The 20,414-nt window shown below is 42.1% G+C and overlaps 1 protein-coding gene across 1 annotated transcript in view; it reads left to right on the forward strand.

Moving 5' to 3' along the window:
• Nucleotides 1–20,414, forward strand: part of FBN1 (fibrillin 1) — a 299,714-nt gene that overhangs the window by 200,764 nt on the left and 78,536 nt on the right. The window contains exons 24-32 of the mRNA XM_010599670.2: nucleotides 1,658–1,783; nucleotides 3,917–4,144; nucleotides 6,421–6,546; nucleotides 6,658–6,786; nucleotides 7,609–7,734; nucleotides 7,841–7,966; nucleotides 9,186–9,308; nucleotides 10,449–10,574; nucleotides 12,526–12,651. Of these exons, the coding sequence (XP_010597972.2) occupies nucleotides 1,658–1,783; nucleotides 3,917–4,144; nucleotides 6,421–6,546; nucleotides 6,658–6,786; nucleotides 7,609–7,734; nucleotides 7,841–7,966; nucleotides 9,186–9,308; nucleotides 10,449–10,574; nucleotides 12,526–12,651 (1,236 nt within the window). The remainder of the gene's footprint in view (nucleotides 1–1,657; nucleotides 1,784–3,916; nucleotides 4,145–6,420; nucleotides 6,547–6,657; nucleotides 6,787–7,608; nucleotides 7,735–7,840; nucleotides 7,967–9,185; nucleotides 9,309–10,448; nucleotides 10,575–12,525; nucleotides 12,652–20,414) is intronic.

The raw sequence follows: 20,414 nt of genomic DNA on the forward strand, positions 1-20,414 counted from the left end.
CTGTCACAAGCATTGCCAGTGGCAGATCACTAGGGCCAAAGGATAAGGGGCTGAAAATGTTTCAGGCTGACCATGGTGCAAAATGCTATCCATCAGGAAAAGAAAAAAAACAAGTTTTTCATGAAGCTGTAAAATTTGCTTATTTTTAGATTGTTCTTTTTTTTTACTGTTACATGGCCATAGGTGTTTTAGAAGGACACATTCTGCTGCCCCGTTGTTGAAAGTCTATGTGGATTCCTTCAGTTTCCTGTGGCGCTTTCTCACAGCGTCCCAGATAGACATGGGTCATCCTGACTAACACAACCTGACATGACACAGCAGCTGAAAATTTTACAGACAGCAATTAGTTCCATATGTGGGATGAAATGAAGTGTTTTCTCTGCTAAAATAAAGAGGAACACCACAACCCCCACCCAGGCTCTTGCTTTCCAAATGATGACTGAATCCTTTGGCCCTTCTCTGGTCCAGACCCACTGTTAATAACTTATCTGACCCAGCAGCACATTTTCGTGTACAAATGGCCAGGACAAAAAGACCCAAAAAGGTGGACCCTTCCCCCCATGTATTCCCCTTACAAGAGAAGATTTAGAATATTTTTTCAATGTTCCTGGAACATTTCTTCTAAATAGAGGTACCATGAGAGTAAGTTTCTTAACCAGTGCTCCTCATTTTTGGCATTGGTAAGTAAGTGCCTGTCTTTGAATTAACTTGATGGTGAGTATTTTTCCATATTAAGTGCAGAGAACATACTACCCTCCCTTCAGTGAACTGGGAAAGACTGGATGTTTGAGAGAGATTGGGTGGATGATGAATGAGTAAACATGACCATCTTCCGATTCTCCTTAACCTAAGGTGGGGCTGCCAAGGCTTTGACAGAACAGCCAGAGACCAAGCTAAGTTCGAACTACCAGTTGCCTTCAAGTTGACTCTGACTCATGGCGACCCCGCGTATGTCTGAGTAGAACTGTGCTCCACAGGGTTTTCGATGGTTGATTTTTCAGAAGCAGGTTGCCAGATCTATCTTCAGAGGCTCCTCTAGGTGGACTTAAACTATCAACCTTTTGGTTGGCAGCTGAGCGCTTAACCATTTGCACCACCCAGGGGCTTTAGTTAGAACTCGTTATGTATTTTCTGTGGACTTCTTAGACTCTCAAAAGATGGTCTTTTGACTGGACCCACGTGTTCCTCAGTGGGATTTATTCTGTGCACACCTTTGAGCTGTGTCTCCTTTGCTGGTTTGAAAGACTCTGTGTTTGTTGCTGTTTTTCTACTTCCTTGCAGCCACCTGGTCTCATAAAGCTAGTTAGATGCCCTTTGCTGACTTTACCTGAGATGTCAGCAGTACCCAGAGTGTGCCCCAAGAACTCACACCAGCTCCCTGTCTCTGCAATTTGAAAGCTACTCCCTGAGACAGGTGGAGGAACTCTTATACCTGTGGTTATTTATTTATTTATTTATTTTATAGGTAGGCTTGGTATGGTTGCTATTCCACCATCCCAGAAATTCTGTGTGAACTCTCTGGAGGCAAATTAGTTTTGTGAACTTATTAGGCTCAAAGTGACCTTGCCTGCTTGTGGAACAATTATGATTCATGAAGGGAATAAAGTAGAGAGATGCTATACAGATATTTCAACTAAATGCTTTTTTTTCTTCACAGATATAAATGAATGTGAAGTGTTCCCAGGAGTGTGTAAAAATGGCCAGTGTGTTAACAGTCTGGGGTCGTTTAAGTGTGAGTGCCCCAGTGGGATGACTTTGGATGCCACAGGGAGAATCTGTCTAGGTGAGTACCGAGCTCATGATTTTTCTAATCATCATTTTCTTAAAGATTATTAAAAGCTCCACTAGCAAGGTAGAGCTGAACATTTAGCTTAAAGCACAGACCTACACCCCCAAGTCCAGCCTTTCCATTAGGATCCAGGGTGGTTTCCTTGACAAACAGTCTTTCAGACTCAAGTTCTTCACTTACTCTTTATGAAAAGAGTAGGTGATATGTTAATGAAGAGAAACTTTGGTCTTTTCGTGACGTGTAACTACCACTACTGGTCATTAGTCCAGGGCTCTGAAATCTGCCCTTCATACGCCATGGACCATAGGTTGTGGGTGGATGGTGGAGATAAGAACAACATTGAGCGTCCTTGGAAACTGTAGCCCATGCCTGCTAGGTCCTTGCCGTGTGGGTATCAGGTGATGATGCCACAGCACAGAAGAGTGAACTTGAGGAAGCCCAAGGCTGTTGTCACTGCCAGTCATGGCAGGTTTCTAACTGTTGGAGCCCAAATGGCAATGACGTAGGAGAGGCTGGACACAGCCTAGAGCCATGAGACCTTAGAAAGCCGCCCTATGTGTTTGTGGTGTCAGCAAGTTTGAGACCCCACCGTCATGCTTGTGGGGTCTGACAGACTTATTCTGGTACTACTACTGTGACTTCTGACAACGAGGAGATGCCCTTGCATCACTGTTTTCTGATCCATGACTGGAAATATTACTCAGCTGTCCTGCATGTCTGAAACTGTGTTACTCTGAACTGCGTCCTTGGTGAAGACCACTGTAGTAGTTACAAGAGTGGTATGTGGCTAAGGGATTTGGATGATTTACAAGTTAGAGCTAACAAACCTTTAAACACAGAAATTTAAGGTTTATAGTGTAAGCACTATGAAATAGAAAAGCTGGAGTTCAGAGCTGAGGGTCTTTTTGTAAATAGGATGTCAGTTAATCCCATTGCAAGTCTTAGTTTCTTTGTTTAGGAGGAGTCAGAATTTACTGAGACCTGTCTTCTTAGGTTCTTCACTTGAAAGATCGCTCAGTGCTTAATTGGTGATTCATTTTAAATTATCCATCTGCTTATTGGCAACCTGAGTGTGAAGTTGTCCAAGGCTTCAGAAGCTCTCTGACGTGAGAAAAAGCTCAGGCACTCTGGGGTGGCCAATGGCCACAGCGTGTCGGAAGAAGGGAGGGAAGATAATGCCTTTCATGTTTATTACACTTTACGATTTTCAAATGCATATGGTAATCCAGTACCCCCTTGAGAGATGGATCCCAGAACCCAGTGCCATCGAGTCAATTCCGACTCATAGCGACCCTATAGGACAGAGCAGAACTGCCCCACAGAGTTTCCAAGGAGCACCTGGCAGATTCGAACTGCCGACCCTTTGGTTAGCAGCCGTAGCTCTTAACCGCTACGCCACCAGGGTTTCCTGAGAGATGGATAGGACAGCATTTTTCAGCTGTGAAAATTCAGGTCCCGGGGTTAACAATTTGCCTGACACAAGTGACTTCTTAGTCATAGGGCAAGACTAAAATCCAGGTGGTCTGACCCTTGTTCTGTTGCTCTTTCTACTCTTCCTAATAATCCCTTGACTTTGGGGTTATGGCTGGGTATATCCTATGTGTATCCTGAAGAGGATTTTCTTCTTAAGTAGGGCAGTCCTCCTATCAGAGTTTACCATTTCACCTCATCAAAAAAGTGGGTCTGAGGAAAAGGTGATTAAGCTAGCTAGCATGTGCTCCAGCAGTGAAGAGTGCGGTTTGTGTACAGCTGGAGCGGGGAAGTCAGGACATCAGGGTACATGCATCCGTAGTAGACACGTCTCTACAGAGAAAATGTCTCCCAGAAGAGCATGATGGGATTTCTCAGTATACAGCTCCTTACGTAGAACTGTCAAAAAGTGCCTAAAATTGAAAGTGAGCTTTCCATAAATATGAGGTGCAGATATGGCTGACAAAGAGAAGAGAATCTTTATTAGGCAAAAGAGCCACCACAAGGCCTGGATTTCTTTTGGAGGAAAGGATTAATTCTACTCAATAAGAAATAGCAAACTATGATGGTATCACACTAAGTCTAACAAGGTATCGGCATGTGGGAAAACTGAAAACAGAGTAGCTGTCCTCAGCTTCCCTCCATCCCTTCCCACAGACATCCGCCTGGAAACCTGCTTCCTGAGGTACGATGACGAGGAGTGCACGCTGCCCATTGCCGGCCGCCACCGCATGGATGCCTGCTGCTGCTCCGTTGGGGCAGCCTGGGGGACTGAGGAATGTGAGGAGTGCCCCGTGAGAAATACACCCGAGTATGAGGAGCTCTGTCCCAGGGGACCTGGATTTGCCACAAAAGAAATTACAAATGGAAAACCTTTCTTCAAAGGTACAGTCTGCCTAGTGGCTGATTGCTTTTCTTTTTAGGCCAACAGGATCCATTTTCAGGAGGCCAGAGTTCTGCTAATGGAAGAATTACAGTGAATAGCGTCAGTGTGGCCCTCCCTGGGTCATCTAGCAGGCATCTCTGGTTTTGTCAGTTACCTGAGCAAAATGTGCCCCCTGTGCTGGACGCTTTTCCTACGTCTCGGGACTCCGAGTCACATGCTTCTCCTTCGAGCTGTTACTGAGTGTTGAAGCGGATCTGAGTGCTGTTTAAGTCCTAGATGAGAAAGCCTGCTCAGGGGTGTTCTGTGCCGCCTACTAAAGCCATGCAGCAGGGCTTTTATCTGCCGACTTGAAGCACCCCGTCACTGCTCTCCACCATGAGCATACGGGGTTTTTTGTTCTTGATTTTTCCAGTTGCCATTGAGTCAGTTCCGCTCATGGCAACTCCCCGTATCTCACAGAAGAACCGTGTTCAGTAGTGCTTTTGGTGGCTGGTTTTTCAGAAGTAGATCACTAGGACTTTTTCCAAGGCATCTCTGGGTGGACTTGCACTGCCAACCTTTTGGTTAGTAGCCAAGTGAGTTAACCGTTTGTACCACCCAGCGACTCCTGCGTGTAGACAATGGAGGGTAAATGATATGAGAAACCCAGTGGTGCTGCTCTCAGTCCAAGTACAGAGAAATTCATTCCTGTAGTAAACACACTCCAGTGGCTTATGATGTTTTGAATATTATTTTAGTTTATTATGCCACAATCTGAAATTCATGTAAAAGATAAGAAATTAAAGGTTTGACCTAATTCCAAAAATTAATTTGAACTTTTTATGCACAATAATACAGAGCTTGCTTCCTTCAGCACATGAGGAAAAGATAGCTGGTTATTCAGAACTCCAGTTACTCAGAGAGGCCCAGCTGATATTCCCAGGGCTGAGCTGTCTGTTGGCTGCTAAGTGTTACCCTGTGTCTCTGCTTATTACACTTCGTAACCAAATTAGCTTATAAAAATGGGAAGCGAGCCTATAAATATCATGTAATTTACTTTGTGTAGAAAAGTATAGACTTTTCTTTTAACCAATTGTTTGGTCTGAGAAACTCTGGAGTCAAAATTGTCCTGTCTGAAGAAACAGTTTCTAGATGGCCCTCTCAAATATCACTTAAGTAAATTCAAAGGAGCTTGAAAGATTTGCTCCTGAAGGCTGTGGCAATCCATTGCCGCAAAAGGACTTGGCGGTCTTAAGATTTAATCTGCCGGTTCTGCACCTCCTGACATTATGTAAAAATGAACTTACATGGATTTCTTGAACTTTAGGTCTTGCTTTGGAAAGGCCCCTATAGGGCGAAACTCAGGTCATGAAATACGCACACAGAGTCTCCTAGCGTACAAGAAACTCCCTGAGTTATATTAATGAAAGCTTAATGGTATATGGTATTAAGAAAATATTTAAAAAATAGTATACATTACTTTTAAATAAATAAATTATAAAGGATATCTTTGAAATTCTTACATTTTTTATATCTGCAAAAAAGCATCAGAGTGTTAGATGAATAGCCCATTCTGTTATGCACTCAATTGGCTGCTGCGGGGAAATATATTTTAATAATTATCTATGTGCTTTAAGTATAGGCACTGGTGGTTTATAATATTCATTCATTCAGCAAATATTTATTGGGCGTCCACTAGCTATCAGGTGAGAGACACTGGTGGTTCCGTGGTAGAAGTCCCACCTGCCATGCGAGAGCCCCAGGTCTGACTCCCGGCCGGTGCACCTCCAGCACAGCCACCACCCGTCTGCCAGTGGAGGCTCCCGTGTTACTATGATGCTGCACAGGTTGCAGTGGAGCTTCAGGACTGAAACGGACTAGGAAGAAAGGCCAGTGAACACCCATGGGTCACAGTGGCTGGATCCCATTGTGCATGGGGTTGCCATGAGTCAGGGGCCAACTCAGCTGCAGCTAACGGTAACCACAAAGACATGTACCAGGCAGTGTGCTAGGCCCCAGAAGTTCAAATACGCATACTCTCTGCTTCTCTAACAATGCTTTGTAAAATGATGTTTAAAAGGCTGGACATGTTTACAAGGTCATATTTCTTGTGGATCACCACATGTTGTTTAAAATGAATATTTCTAAGTCCTTATAACTTTTTTTTTTTTTTTTACTCAAAAATCGTTTAAGTTTCATAAGTCAAAACCCTCCCTCTCTGTGTGTTTCAAATGGGGGGACTTTGCGCTCCCAGCGGGTTGCTGACAAACTTTCCCACGTTCCGTTTTCCTTGAAGACATCAACGAGTGCAAGATGATCCCGAACCTCTGCACACACGGCAAGTGCAGGAACACCATCGGCAGTTTCAAGTGCAGGTGTGACAGTGGCTTTGCACTCGATTCCGAGGAAAGGAACTGCACAGGTGCGTGAAAGGGCCTCACCTGGGGCAACGTCACCCCTTAAAGCTCTTTCACATGTTGCCACAGAATTGCAGTGACCCTGCTGCTCACGCCTGTCCCTTGTCTTTGCCCAGACATCGATGAGTGCCGCATATCTCCCGACCTCTGTGGCCGAGGCCAGTGTGTGAACACCCCGGGGGACTTTGAATGCAAGTGCGATGAAGGCTACGAAAGTGGATTCATGATGATGAAGAACTGCATGGGTAAGTGTGTGGCCATCAGACCCGCAAGGGAGAAAGGACTCCAGGAGGCTTCCACGGCTTGTAGCGTGCCTTCCAGGTACTCTCTGGCCCCCCGTGTGCTGGCGTCCTGTCCAGGGAGTCGGGAATCGCGTGGCAGAGGGAGACTGGATGCAGAAGGAAGGAGGCAGTTTATGTGGGGTTGTAGGTGGCCGTGGAGACCAGTTGTGTGTCCTTGAGAAGTGAGTGCAACACCTGCAGTAGACACCTAGGGAAAGGAGAACACTTCAAACATAGGCTTTATCAGGCATCACATTACAGGGCTTCTGTCCAAAATCTCTAGAAAACGAGATTGATGACGCAGGTTGTCTTAGGTCAGGCTCCCTGAAAACAGAGCCTGAGATGGGGCTTCTTGAAAAAGTTATTTTTTTGAGAGAGTGCTCTCAGGGGAACTTGTAAGGAAATGAGAGAAGCAGGATAGGACCAGGGAAGAAGATAAGCAGACTTCGCTGCGTTTTAGTCACAGTCTGACTGCATGGGGAGCTCTGGAGTACGAGTGGCACCAGAGTCATCCCACTTTGAGGCAAGGAGGCCAGGATTTTATGTTCCCGTGTCAGTTCAGTCAGTTTTTGGCCATGAGTCCCCCGCTATGTGGGAGAAGGATATCATATCTCACCTTCCCAGGCATTCCTGGGTGGGGTGAACAGCATTGCTCCCAAAAGGGGGCCTGTGAGCTGTGAGCAGTCAGGACACCCAGCCAACTGGGGAATAGATGTGCTGGCCTGGCAAAGGGGATCTGGGCAGGACACCCCAACATCTACAACATGGTTCATTTCCGTTTTGCAGATATCGACGAGTGTCAGAGAGACCCTCTCCTGTGCCGAGGAGGCGTTTGCCTAAACACCGAGGGGAGTTTCCGCTGTGAGTGCCCTGCCGGTCACCAGCTGTCCCCCAACATCTCAGCCTGCATAGGTAAGGAGGGAGATTAGACCACTTCCTTGTGGCGAGTTGTTTGCCTCACATTTCCTCCAGTCAGAAACTTAGGGTTGGTTCTCTGTTGTTCTTATTTCCTAAACAGACATCAATGAGTGTGAACTGAGTGGGACTCTCTGCCCCAACGGCCGCTGCGTGAATCTCATAGGAAAGTACCAGTGTGCCTGCAACCCCGGCTATCACGCAACTCCAGACAGGCTCTTTTGTGTTGGTGAGTTCTCGGTCTTATTTTTCATTTTGTTTTATTTAGCCCCTAAAACACTCCAACAAATGTACTGTTGAGTTCTGTTTCCATCACTAGTTACTTTTACTTAATCTGTATTGTTTCCCCGTAAGTAAAATTCTTTTCCTAGTGGCTCATGACCCTTGGACCTCAGCTTCCTTATTTAAAGAGCAGTTACATGAAGGATATAAAATGTGTTAGCTCTGACAGTTGTCGTTTGCCCCACGCTGCTTTGAATAGTGAGTGGTAGTGTATCCTTTGCCTGTGCGCACGCACGCCATGGCATATCAGCAAGGGAATACGAATACCCGAAATGAACTAAGCCTGGTGAGTGTGGTGGAAAAGACAGAGAGAGAAAAAAAAAAAAAAAAGCATAAGATGCAATTTCTGCCCTCAGGTCATTTAGATCATTAAAAGTCAGGTAGTTTAGATCTGCTAGAAGATTTCAAGGAATAATTATTGGAAAGAAAACCATTGTATATCACGTCTGACATTGAAATAGGGGCTAGGCCTGGCACTCTTAAAGATGGGTTTTTGTGGGACAAGCATTTTGCTTTGTGGCTGGCCCTTTGTAGGTTTAGTGGTGCTGGGAAGAGTGGCACAGAAAGCCCTGTGGCTTTATTGTGCCCAAAGTCAAAGTTAAACTGTATAGAGACAGCCAGTTTTTGCCTGGTTTGGGGTATAAACCATGTGGAACTGCCAAGTCTCACATGGTTTCCACCCAAAGCCATAAATCAGCCCAAATTCTTCTGAAACATGGCCCAGGACAGCTCAGAACTCCAACTCAGGTTCTAGAGAAGGATTGGAGCCTCAGCCAATCAAACTCAATTTCAAGTTTATAACTGAACCTTTGACCAAGAGAATTTTGCCCATGTGCCGGCGGCTATGGTAGTTGAGATTTGTTCTCATAGCACCCAGTACTTCTCGTGCATAGCATGCGCCATGCTGAGTGTTGTGTAATCGATGTTCATCTCGCTCCCCTGCTTCAGTGTAAGACTTAGGAAGTTAAGGGTGGTGTTTCTCTTACTTGTTGTTAGATTTTTGCCTCTTAGCACTTAGTAGATGTGCAGTTAATATCTGTTGAAGAAATGAAACAGTGACTTTTGGTTGCTTTTTGTTTGCTTTACTTGACTCATGCCTGGAAATTTTAAATATGGGTCGTGATCATAAACACAGAGAAAGGTGATGTTGTTCTCATTTCTCCTAGACATTGATGAATGCAGCATAATGAACGGTGGTTGTGAAACCTTCTGTACAAACTCTGAAGGCAGCTACGAATGCAGCTGTCAGCCAGGATTCGCACTCATGCCTGACCAGAGGTCATGCACTGGTGAGTGGGTTGAAGCCACACGTTGAAATCTCTCCATAAGAGCTCCCTAACTATAGTCATTCAGGGCCTGGGCTTTGGAGTCAGTTAATCCTGGGTTCACATCCTTGTTTTGCCACTTAGGTTAGCAGTGCATCCTTGATCAAGATACTTAGCATCAGATTTCTCATCTCTACGATGGGGTTCAGATTGCATGTATGAAAAAATATGTATAGCTTAGCATACAACCTGGCATGTGCTCAATAAATGGGGTTTAAAATACATTTTCTTCATTGATCAGAATTTTAAAGAGTCTAATCCTTTGGTGTAATTCCATGCTGATCAAGGTGTGATCCTGGGACCAGCAGCATCAGCATCACCTGAGAACATGTTGGAAACACAGACTCTCAGGCCATACCCTAGTCCTGCTGAATCACAAACTCCTGGGCTGGATCCCAGTAATCTGTGCTTTAACGAGCCCTTCAAGAGATATAGATGCATGCTGATGTTTGAGAAGCAACGTTCTCATTTTTACCTCCGTTTGTATCGCCCTGGGCTAGGAGAGCCACATAGTCGTCTAGGGGTGAGAAACAATGTGGGCAATACAGATGGTTATTCTGGCTAAGGTTAAGAAAAGAACGTGGGTTTAAAAGCCAAAATTATTTGACTAACCTAGAAAAATCTCTCTAAAAAAATGCTAGATATAAATTTGACTATGAAAATGAAATGTTGACAATAAATATTGTTACTAAAAGTGCTCCTAAGCACGTTTGTGTCAAGCAATTTTCACCATAAAATATCAGTAAAATAGAAGATGTTAGACCTTATGCATTTAGAATTTGACAGTGAGAAGAATAAGATTTATACTAATTTTGAATGGTAAATTCATAATAGAAATAAAACTACTGATTAAATGATGGAGTTTTAAGTCTGTACAGGCCCCTTGTCCTTGAACAGTATGTTGTGAATATTGAAAACGGTTCTTTCCTTTTTCACCCAGAGAAGATAGCCTGATTGGGTAATTTATGTAAAGCTTCATTTGTAATTGAAAGCTAATGGTTTTATGCAAGTAGGCTGAGTTTATTTAGCTTGGATAAGTTAACTTTTCCATCATTGAATAATGGAACCAATAAAACATGTGGCTATTGGTTTTTATCCCTGCAGATATCGATGAGTGTGAAGATAACCCCAATATCTGTGATGGCGGTCAGTGCACAAACATACCTGGAGAGTACAGGTGCTTGTGTTATGATGGGTTCATGGCATCTGAAGACATGAAGACTTGTGTGGGTAAGCGAAGACAGAACTGTCAAATTTGTCTAGTTATTTACAAGCATTGTTATGCTATATAAAGCTTAGATGGGTTAGTTGATAGACTGATACCAAGAGAAAAGTAAGGAGCATAGGATTAATGTTTTAAAGTCAGCATTCCGAAGAGCAAGTGTCTTTTGATTGTGTGATGGTCTTGTCAGATATGTTATGTTGGACAAGCTGACCATTGGTTGACTCCAGATGGACATTTTTTTTTCCTATACATTATTTACTTAACCGTCCTTCTGCTGTGACTAGATCTTAAGCTTTTAAAATGTTTGACAAAAAGAGAGCAAAATTTATCTCTGACAAGAATGCAATAAACTCTAGAATTGATTGTATTTTTTGGATAGTTTCTATTGCTATGTTTTCAAGTTTGTTAATCTTTTCTTCTGTAATATCTAAATCTCCTTTAATTCCATCCAGTATATTTTTTATCTCAGACAATTGTAGTTTTCATCTCTAAAAGTTCAATTTGAGTCTTTTTATATCTTCTCTTCCTCTGCTTAATATGTTCAATTGCCCTCTAATTTTTGAACATATGGAATATCATTATAACTATTTTAATGTCTCTGTCTACTAATTCTATCTGTGTCAGTTCTGGATCATTTGAATAAATTGACTCCCGTCTTCATTTTGGGTCGTATATTCCTGCTTTTTGTAATGCCTAGTAATTTTTGGTTGGATACCAGACATTGGACATTGTACATTGTACCTTGTTAGGTGCTGGATATTTTTGTATTCCTAAAAATAGTCTTGAACTTCATTTAGGAATATAGTTAAGTTACTTGGAAACAGATGATCCTTTCAAGTCTTGCTTTTAAGCTTTTAAGCAGCAATTAGTCTAGGGCTAATTTCGCCCTGTTACTAAGGCGAGACCCTTCTGGTTACTCTACCCTGTGCCCCATGAATTAGGAAGTTTTCCAGTCTGGCTGGAGGTTCAGGCACAGTTCCAGACCTTTTATGAACTCTGAGGATCATTCCCTTTAATCTTTTTGGTGGCTCTTTCTCTAGCATCAGGTAGTTTTCCTTACATCCATGCACTGATTATTACCTAGTTGAATAGCAAAGAGGGACCTTTTGCGGATCTCTCTCTCTCTGTGCATCTTTCTTCTGTTGTTTACTCTTCCCTGTGAACTCTAGCTACCTTGGCCTCCCTAGATTCCCAACTGTGTCTCTAACTCAGAGACTCTGCCAGTCTCTCCCTGGGGTTCCCCTCCTCTGTCATGGCCTCCAATGTCTTCCTACTCAGTAAGTTGAAGACAATCGTAGAACTCAGTTTCTTTTCTTTCTCTCATGGATCACTATTTTTCATTGCCTAGCACCCAATGTCTAGAAAACTGTTTTTTTCATGTATTTTGTCCATTTTTATTAGTTGTTTCAGGCAGGGAGGCAAACTTGGTTCCTGCTACTCCATTTTGGCTGGAAGCAAGAGTCTGGTAGAATTGACTGACAACCTTCACTGAATATTTGTGAAGTCTAAGAAATTAAAGTGAATGTCATAAAAAGTAAATAGAATTTAATTTGGGAAAGAAGTGAAGGTTGTAAGCTGCCTGCACTAAAACTATAAGTCCATTTATCAATTCTTTTACAATATAGAAACTAATTTGTTAGTGTCATGTAGACATTATTAAAATTTTCATCTTAAAACAGAGTATGCTGTTTTAAAAAGTTTTGTAGACTCTCACACAAACGGGGCAAGAGATGTTCTCCACCCTGCCTGGAGCTGAGTCAGTTTTTTTGATGGTTCGATCCCTTGTGATGGCCCAGATAGAAGCAGTTTGCAGGATCAGCCTGTAATATAGAAAGTAAATGTAAGCAGTTGGGCTCCTAAATGTTATAACTTTCTTTCTCATTTATTTTATCTCAGGAACAAGTATTCAAAGACATCAAATAAATATGTATTAATAATAATATTCATGTTTTACAGATGTCAATGAATGTGACCTGAATCCAAATATCTGCCTAAGTGGAACCTGTGAAAATACTAAAGGCTCATTTATCTGCCACTGCGATATGGGATATTCCGGCAAAAAAGGAAAAACTGGCTGTACAGGTATTGAACGAAATATATTAAGTGGTTAAGAGAGAGTGCTGGCATACTTATAGATGTATATAAGTTTTAAACCTGATAGCATACTAATTGCATTTTGTATAACACTTTAAAAAATTAATTTAGCATCCAGTTCCTTCGAATTTGTCATACTTCGGATTGGATCTAAGCTAAGGTTTTTCTTTTTTTTTTTAAATATATATTGGACACTGTAAATATGGTACCTATAAAATCTAAATGAACACTCTAAAGAACACATTTTATGCAGGTAAAATAACATTTTATATTAAAGTGATTAATATGTTAATTACCAAACATTCTTACCCTTTATTAAAGCAAGCCTTTCCCAATGGCCTTCACAGCCAACACTTCATCTAAAGTTTTGTAATTAAAATTACTGTTTAAAGAAATACATCCTACAATTTATATATTCCATCAATCCTCATCAGTCTTCCAGATTCTCTAAGTTAGTGTGCTTTTGATGTATTATGTTGCTTTACGTCAAGGAAGTCTTCGTTCATGGGACTTAGCAAATCTTAAAAAAAAACAAATCTTACGAAAATCATAAGCAAATCTTAGCATGTGATAATTAAACCATCTGTAATTGTAATTGTCTAATAATACCAATAGCACATAAGAAAAATTTTTCACAACATTTGTGGAAGACTGTCCTATTAAACGTCAAATGGAAGAAGCCACTCTGTAAGAATGACATTTTTTGTAAGTGTTTCATTGGTATTTTCAAGCACAGGGGAATGATAAATACATGGAGGAATATAATAAAGCTTTCCTGCAGTTATTTACATTGGCATAATACATTATGACATGTAACATAATTTACAACATAATGGAGACCATAAAACCAAAAAAAAAAAAAAAAAAGCCCATTACCATTGAGTCGATTCTGACTCATAGGGACCCTACAGGACAAAGTTGAACTGCCCCCATAGGGTTTCCAAGGAGCACCTCATGGATTCAAACTGCCAACCTTTTGGTTAGCAGCCATAGCACTCAGCCACTATGCCACCAGGGTTTCTTATGGAGACCATAGTGAGCTTGAATTAGGTGTATGATTTCATCCAGATAACAGACTTTAATTCCAAAAGCCAGTTTGGCAAGCCCTTGTGACTAAAAACAAACATTAAAGTATTCATAGATTGGCAGTGTGGTAAATGTACAGATTTACCTCTCTCTTAATCCTATCAACATATTTCAAGAAAACCCCAAAGTATAATTACTATCATTTCAAACTGGCCAGTAATGCTAAGTTTAAAATTTATGGATACATAAGATAATGGAAATAATATGACCATTGACTCAAAACTGACAAATTCTAACCAAATTATGAACTGCAGCATGAAACTAGAATGTTTTTGTGCAAGGTGGCTGGAGGCCCACGCTGAAAAATGAGTGACACAGTGTGTAAGCTCTCAATACCCCTGTGAGCTCTGGTGTACAACATAGGTGCTTAGCTTTGTGTGCGATTGTCCTTGCTTTACTTTTTATTTTCCACTGTAAATATAGTGCTGGGGCAAGGATGGTGGTCTGGTAGTAATGAAGAGGAAGGCAGGACAGTTCCATATTGTGTTTTACCTAATAGAGGTTAATGCCACTGTCTGGCCAACTTGAGCTCATTTTAAATTCAACTCAGAAAGCATGATGCTTATCAAGCGAGAAGTTAATCTAACTGGACAGTCTTCATTCTCTGTACGAAAATGGTCTCCAGAATTCCATGCTCCAGATTTCAGCTAAATAGGGCATGTGCAGAGGATGGTTATTTTAGACTTCATACCATGAAGAATGGACTCAAACCTACCAATGATCATGAAGATGGCCCAGGACCAGGCAACGTTTCATTCTGTTGTACGTAAAATCTCCATGAGCCAGAGCCAACTTAACAGCAGCCACCATCAACAGCACCAAGAGGACAGCTTAAATTGTCATGCAATAGTAGTATGGTTTTAGGTAGATGACATATAATGTTTATAAATCCCAGGCACAGTGCATGGCATACAGTGTAGCTAGTCAATAAATATAGCTGTTGGGTGGCACAGATGGTTAAGAGATTGGCAGCTAACGGAAAGGTTGGCAGTTTGAGTCCACCCAGAGGAAGGCCTGGGAATCTACTCTGAAAAATCAGCCATTGAAAACCCTATGGAGCAGAATCAGCCATGGAAAGCCCCTGACACACATGGAGTTGCCATGAATCAGAATTGACGACAATTGGTAAAAAGAATTGCCTTTATTAAATGATACATAATGGACACATTGCCTAGAGGCCATTTTAATTAAAGACATAGCTTCTAGTCTACCAAATATTCTATACTGCTGTTTCCTTGTGCATGACTGAAATTGGTTTAAAGGAGGAGAGTCTTACTGTGTAGAGGAGAAGGCTGGCCTAGCACCGGTGAGTGCACAGGTGTGCGGGCTGTGGCGAGGAGAGCTGTGCGCTCCATGTTGGATGAGGTGATGCCAGCGTACATTAGAACAGCAGCCTTTCACAAAAGGCCAGACACTGTATGATCCCACTTGTATGAAGCGGGCAGATGTACAGAGACCAGAGCCTACTAGTAGTTACCAAGGGTGGAAGGGAGGAGGGAAGGGAGGGTGTTAGCTTAGAGGGCACTGAGTTTCTGTTAGTAGCGGTGGAATAATTTGGAAATGGATAGTGTGGATAATTGCACAATATGATGAACAAAACCAATGTCATCAAATTGTACATGTAAAACATTGAAATGGAAAATTTTGTTATGTATATTTTACCAAAATAAAACAATAATAATAATAAAAAAAAAGAACAGCAGCCTTTTAGTGACTCATATGAATAGAAACATAGATTTGAAGTCCAAGAAATGCTTTATCCCTTCTAAGGGTCAACATTCCCCCACCTTTTAAAACGGTGACCTAAAATGATGCTCCTGTTTGATTGAGTCCAGTTAGCATTGCAGGAAGAAGTGAGTTTCACAGCCCCTTTGACGTCAGAGTAGCCTGACATGTGACGTTCTCGTCTGAGGGCTAGAACCTGGGTTTTAGCCCCAGGTCCTGCACCGGCGCATGGGACCGCCAGGTGGTTTGCAGTTCCAGCAGTGCTCCTTAGGGTGAGCAAGCCCGCAGTGATCTGTGGAGGAGGGGTGCGCTGGGGAAGGGAGTGAAGGGGCCCCGTAAGTACTGTTACTAGCGACCAAGGTCTCACATTGCTTGAAATGACCGACACAAGTAGGAATTGGCAGAAAGTCAGTGTACTTAAAAACAAGTTTTTAAAAATCCAGGCCAAAATGCTTTTTAATCCCATGTAACTAGGACTCTTTCCACCTGCTTTTAACTTAACATTAGTGTCATTCACAGCTCAGAATACCATCAGGTTACCTTGGTGATGGTCACATTAAAGACAAGTGTTTACAATGTCCCAGGCAACTGCTATAAACAGAGATAGGTATCTTGCCTAGTTGGATAAGCAAACCACACAGAAAATAACCTAGAATTCTGTTTTAGTAACAGACAAAAGATATATATCTATATATATAGATATAAAAATATAGATATATTTTAATGAGTAACCTACGAAGGAATTATAAAAATATGTATGCTATTTCATAAGCAAGGAACTTTGTTTCATGAGAACTTAAAAAAAAAAAAGTCCTCTGCGTTCCATTACAGCTTTGTCTAAATATTTCGGCTCCCTTGTCATTACTGATTGTTTCCATTTTAACAAATAAACATGTTTTTTCCCCCGATCACTTTAGCAGTGTTCAGAATCCACCCACTGACTTACATTCCCAACCCACACTGATGTTAAGGGTTTCTTTTTCTCCTTCAGCCGTGTCCAGAGTCGTGGGTATATTGACTTTTATGGAGGGAGAGCGTACATTTGCTGGGAATGGAGAACATAGTTCTGCCTTTGAATTAAGGAGGCTGGATTACAATTTTCTGTGGCCAGTATACGATTCTGCTGCTCATTCTACGTAGTTGTAATTAGACAACAAATTGGAAGAAGGAAAACTAGGGCACTGCTAACTGCCATCCTTGGTGGGTCCTGGCTTTCCACAAGCTAATTTGTAAGAACTTACCTAGAATCTGCTTGGCTGCTAATCAAAAGGTCAAAAGTTCACGTCCATCCAGAGGTACCTCAGAAGAAAGGCCTGGCAATATACTTCCAAAAATTTAACCATGGAAAGCCTACTCAGACACACACGGTGTCGCCGTGAATCAGTCACATCAACAGCAACTGGTCATTTTCCTCGCGTTATGTGATCACTGTCAGTTAGTGGAGACGGCATGCCATTAAGTGGTATAACATCAAAAGTGTTTCCAGTTAAGATGTCAGGATTTCTGGGTAATTCCGTTTCTCAAACTATCTGGTTCCTTTCACATGAGGAATGTGGCTGGTGGGTTTCAGTCCATGGGAGAGAATCACATACTTCAAAGCATCCCAAGTCAGTGAGAATCTGCAGGCATTTCCTTCCAGCTTCTTATCACTGCTAATTCCTGGCCACTGGCTGTCAGCCTGTGAAAACTCCATGGGTGTTCAGTTCAACAGTCTTGGCTCAAATTGGGACCCAAGTTAAGAAATCCAAGTAGCCTTCACGTTTGGCCTCTCGGTTTACTCTAACCCCGTCTCCTCTAGGCTTAAATCAGTGGAGGAGATTCCTCAGCGTGCTAGCCGTGCCCAGCTGGGGCTTATGTTACTGACGCCCAGCTCAGGGGGAAGACAGGTGTTTGTGCTGGTGACACTGTCTTCTCCAGGCTTCCTGTGAGCGGAGGCAGGTCCGCTCAGAGCACAAGCCCTTGCTGGGATGTCAGACGCACGCCAGACACGCCCAGAATCTGTGCCCAGCTCTGCTCAGACCACGCCCTTGCCCTTCAAGAGAGCTGGGCAAGTAGAACCTTTGAGAGCCTCTGGGAGGGAAGTTCGGTGGGGGTTAAGGAGGCTGCAGTGTCAGCCTTAAATTTGAATTTCTCTGCTTTTCTTGGCTTGGGCTTATTTTTAATCTTAAAAAGGAATTTTCTGTCTGGAGCAAACTTGTGAAGGAAAGGGAACATTTGTACAGAAAGAGATGTTCTTGGCAGGCATGTGCCTGTTTCCTTCGTATTGAAGAGCAGAGTATTTGAAGACAGCATTCTTGTTTGGTTTCCTCATGGCTCAGTTTCCCCTTCTCTTTGCATATCGAAAGTGTAAGATATTGAGATAATGGCTTCTCCAAATACTCACGAAATGGAGAGCTGAATCCTGGCTCCATAGTCACTCTCTCCTAGCACCCCAGAGTCCACAACATACAGTCTCTTGCAAATATAATTTCTTTTCACCTTGAAAACGTTACAGTAAATTACAAACACTTTCTTGCGTTAGACATTTATATTAGCATATATTAATTATTTTTGAGAAGGAGGGCAGGAGGCTCTTAAAGGGAATGGTAGTTTTCTTAATTGCAAGATGAAATATGGAAGGTAAAACCATATGAATGTCGGGAAACCTGTGAAAGCTGGGACTTGAAGGTACTGCCTCGTTTTTCCGGGTCTTGTAAGTTTTTCGCCTTTGACAGGGTGCAGCCTTAACCACTTTTCTATTGCTTTATATAGGGTGGCTATGAGTCGGAATCGACTCAATGGCAGTGGGTTTTTATATTTAAAACAGAGAAACCAAACCCATTGCCAGTGAGTCGATTTCGGCTCATAGCGACCCTATAGGACAGAGAACTGCCCACAGGGTTTCCACGGCTGTAGTCTTTATGGAAGCAGACTGCCACATCTTTCACCCAAGGCGCAGCTGGTGGGTTCGAATTGCTGACATTTTGCTTAGCAGCCGAGGGCTTTAACCATTGTGCCACCAGGGCTCTCTTTTAGTGGAAAATATTTGAGTTTCCTTCTCTGACAGTTTTCCGCCTTACACAGGTTCCAGCTTTTGCAGGGTTTACTGTATAAGGTACCTTTGGTCATTAGAAAATTGGAAAAAAAGATTACAGCGTTGTTAGATGATAGGCTGTGATCATTCTTGAAACTTAGCAGGGATTAGTAAATATTCCTATAAACTGTCAATAAAAAAACCAATATTTTTAAAACTCCATGAACAAGGACTTAGAATAAAGTCCTGATGTACCCAGAGAAACGAGCTTTGATTAGGCAGCTGGGGTACCAGGAAACGATGCCAGGCTGCTGACGGGGAAACTGAGATCTGGGCTGGCCTGGCTCTGCCCCTTCCTGACCACGGGGCCCTTGCAAGTCTTTGCACCTATGGGGACCTCGGTGTCCTCTTCTGTGAAACAGAGGATTGAGATCGTGGAATTCTAAGTTTCTGCCACCTAGAAAATTTCTTGATTTTATAATACCTGGAGGCTTCAATACTTACACAGCTGAAGCTCCTTGTCTCCTAATTCAAGACCATGACAAATAAGGTAGGGAAATTATGTCAGGATGCCAGAAAAGTGGTGGGTCACTAACTCCAAGGTGAGTGATTATCTGAGGAAAAAAGAATGTGATCCTACTTGGAAACAGGCCAGGTTGTTAGGTCAGGTATGGGAAGGCTTACTTTCTTGAATCCCAGTGCCTACAACCACTGTTATCCCTAGGTTGGCCTTTCTCCTCATCCTCTTAGAATGTGTTGTGCTCACTTATTTGGTTGATCGAAGCTCCTAGTTGCACGTCTAAAGCTGCCTTGTATGTGCCTCCCTTGACCTGCCTTGTACCTCGATAGGTTCACATGGCTGCCAAGGTTACATTTAGAATCACCTATACAATACAATACATTGAAATCCCTGGTGGCAGAGTGGTTAAGAGTATGGCTGCTAACCAAAAGGTCGGCAGTTCAAATCTACCAGGCAGTCCTTGGAAACCCTATGGGACAGTTCTGTTCTGTCCTATAGGGTCACTATGAGTCGGAATTGACTCAACGGCAATGGGTTTTTTTTTAATACGCTACATTGTCATCATAAGGCGATTCCTCCTGGCCTAGTTTCATTTTACAATTGTTAGTGATATTTTTTGTAGGAGATATCTGTCATTGTTTTGTGTTTTTGCTAAAAGTTAAGAGGAAGCCAAAGATCCCAAGACCCATGTCAGAGCTTCAGATGGGACAGTTGGCAGACAGCATGTATCCAGACACTTTCAAATCATTTAACTGGGCTTCTTAAGTAAACAAAAGGGTAAACATAAGTTGCTTGCTCAGTTTCTTTTTCATGGCACTGTTCAAGCGATCACTAGAAATTCTTGTAACACTTTGCCAAAATAAACTTCCTTGACTTAACTTCTGTGTTAGGCTTTGGTTTCCATGTAGAGTGTTAATATCATCTCTGTGAATTCTCATTCTTAGTTAAGGAAGAGCTGGTTATGTGTCTTCCACTGAATAATGGGTTAATGTCAGGAAACAAAACTTAGGTCCTTCAGTGTCTTTCTATTCTTTTCCATAATACTCTTATATTACAGAATCTATTTTGACTAAGTTTGGAAATAGAAATGTGCATAATGCAGTCTTTTAATAAGGCCCCTAATCTTGTATTCTTTATTCTGACAAAATCCCCATTGGACTGACTTGAGTTTTACACAAAATATGCTAGAAGGCTTGGATCTCTGATGTGCTATGACTCTAAGAAGCTAGAAAAGAGGACGGTTCACATACTGCCTTAAGTAAAATTCTGTGCAAGTCCTTGAGTTAACAGTACCTAAAGTAAAGCTTTTATAAAAATAAAGCACAATTGATTTAATAATCCAATGCTTTAAGTTTAAGAATAAAATTTACTTAATATATAGAATATATATATATAGAATATAATCAA

This window comes from Loxodonta africana, chromosome 10 (genome assembly GCF_030014295.1).
Source record: "Loxodonta africana isolate mLoxAfr1 chromosome 10, mLoxAfr1.hap2, whole genome shotgun sequence".
Classification (NCBI taxonomy): domain Eukaryota; kingdom Metazoa; phylum Chordata; class Mammalia; order Proboscidea; family Elephantidae; genus Loxodonta; species Loxodonta africana.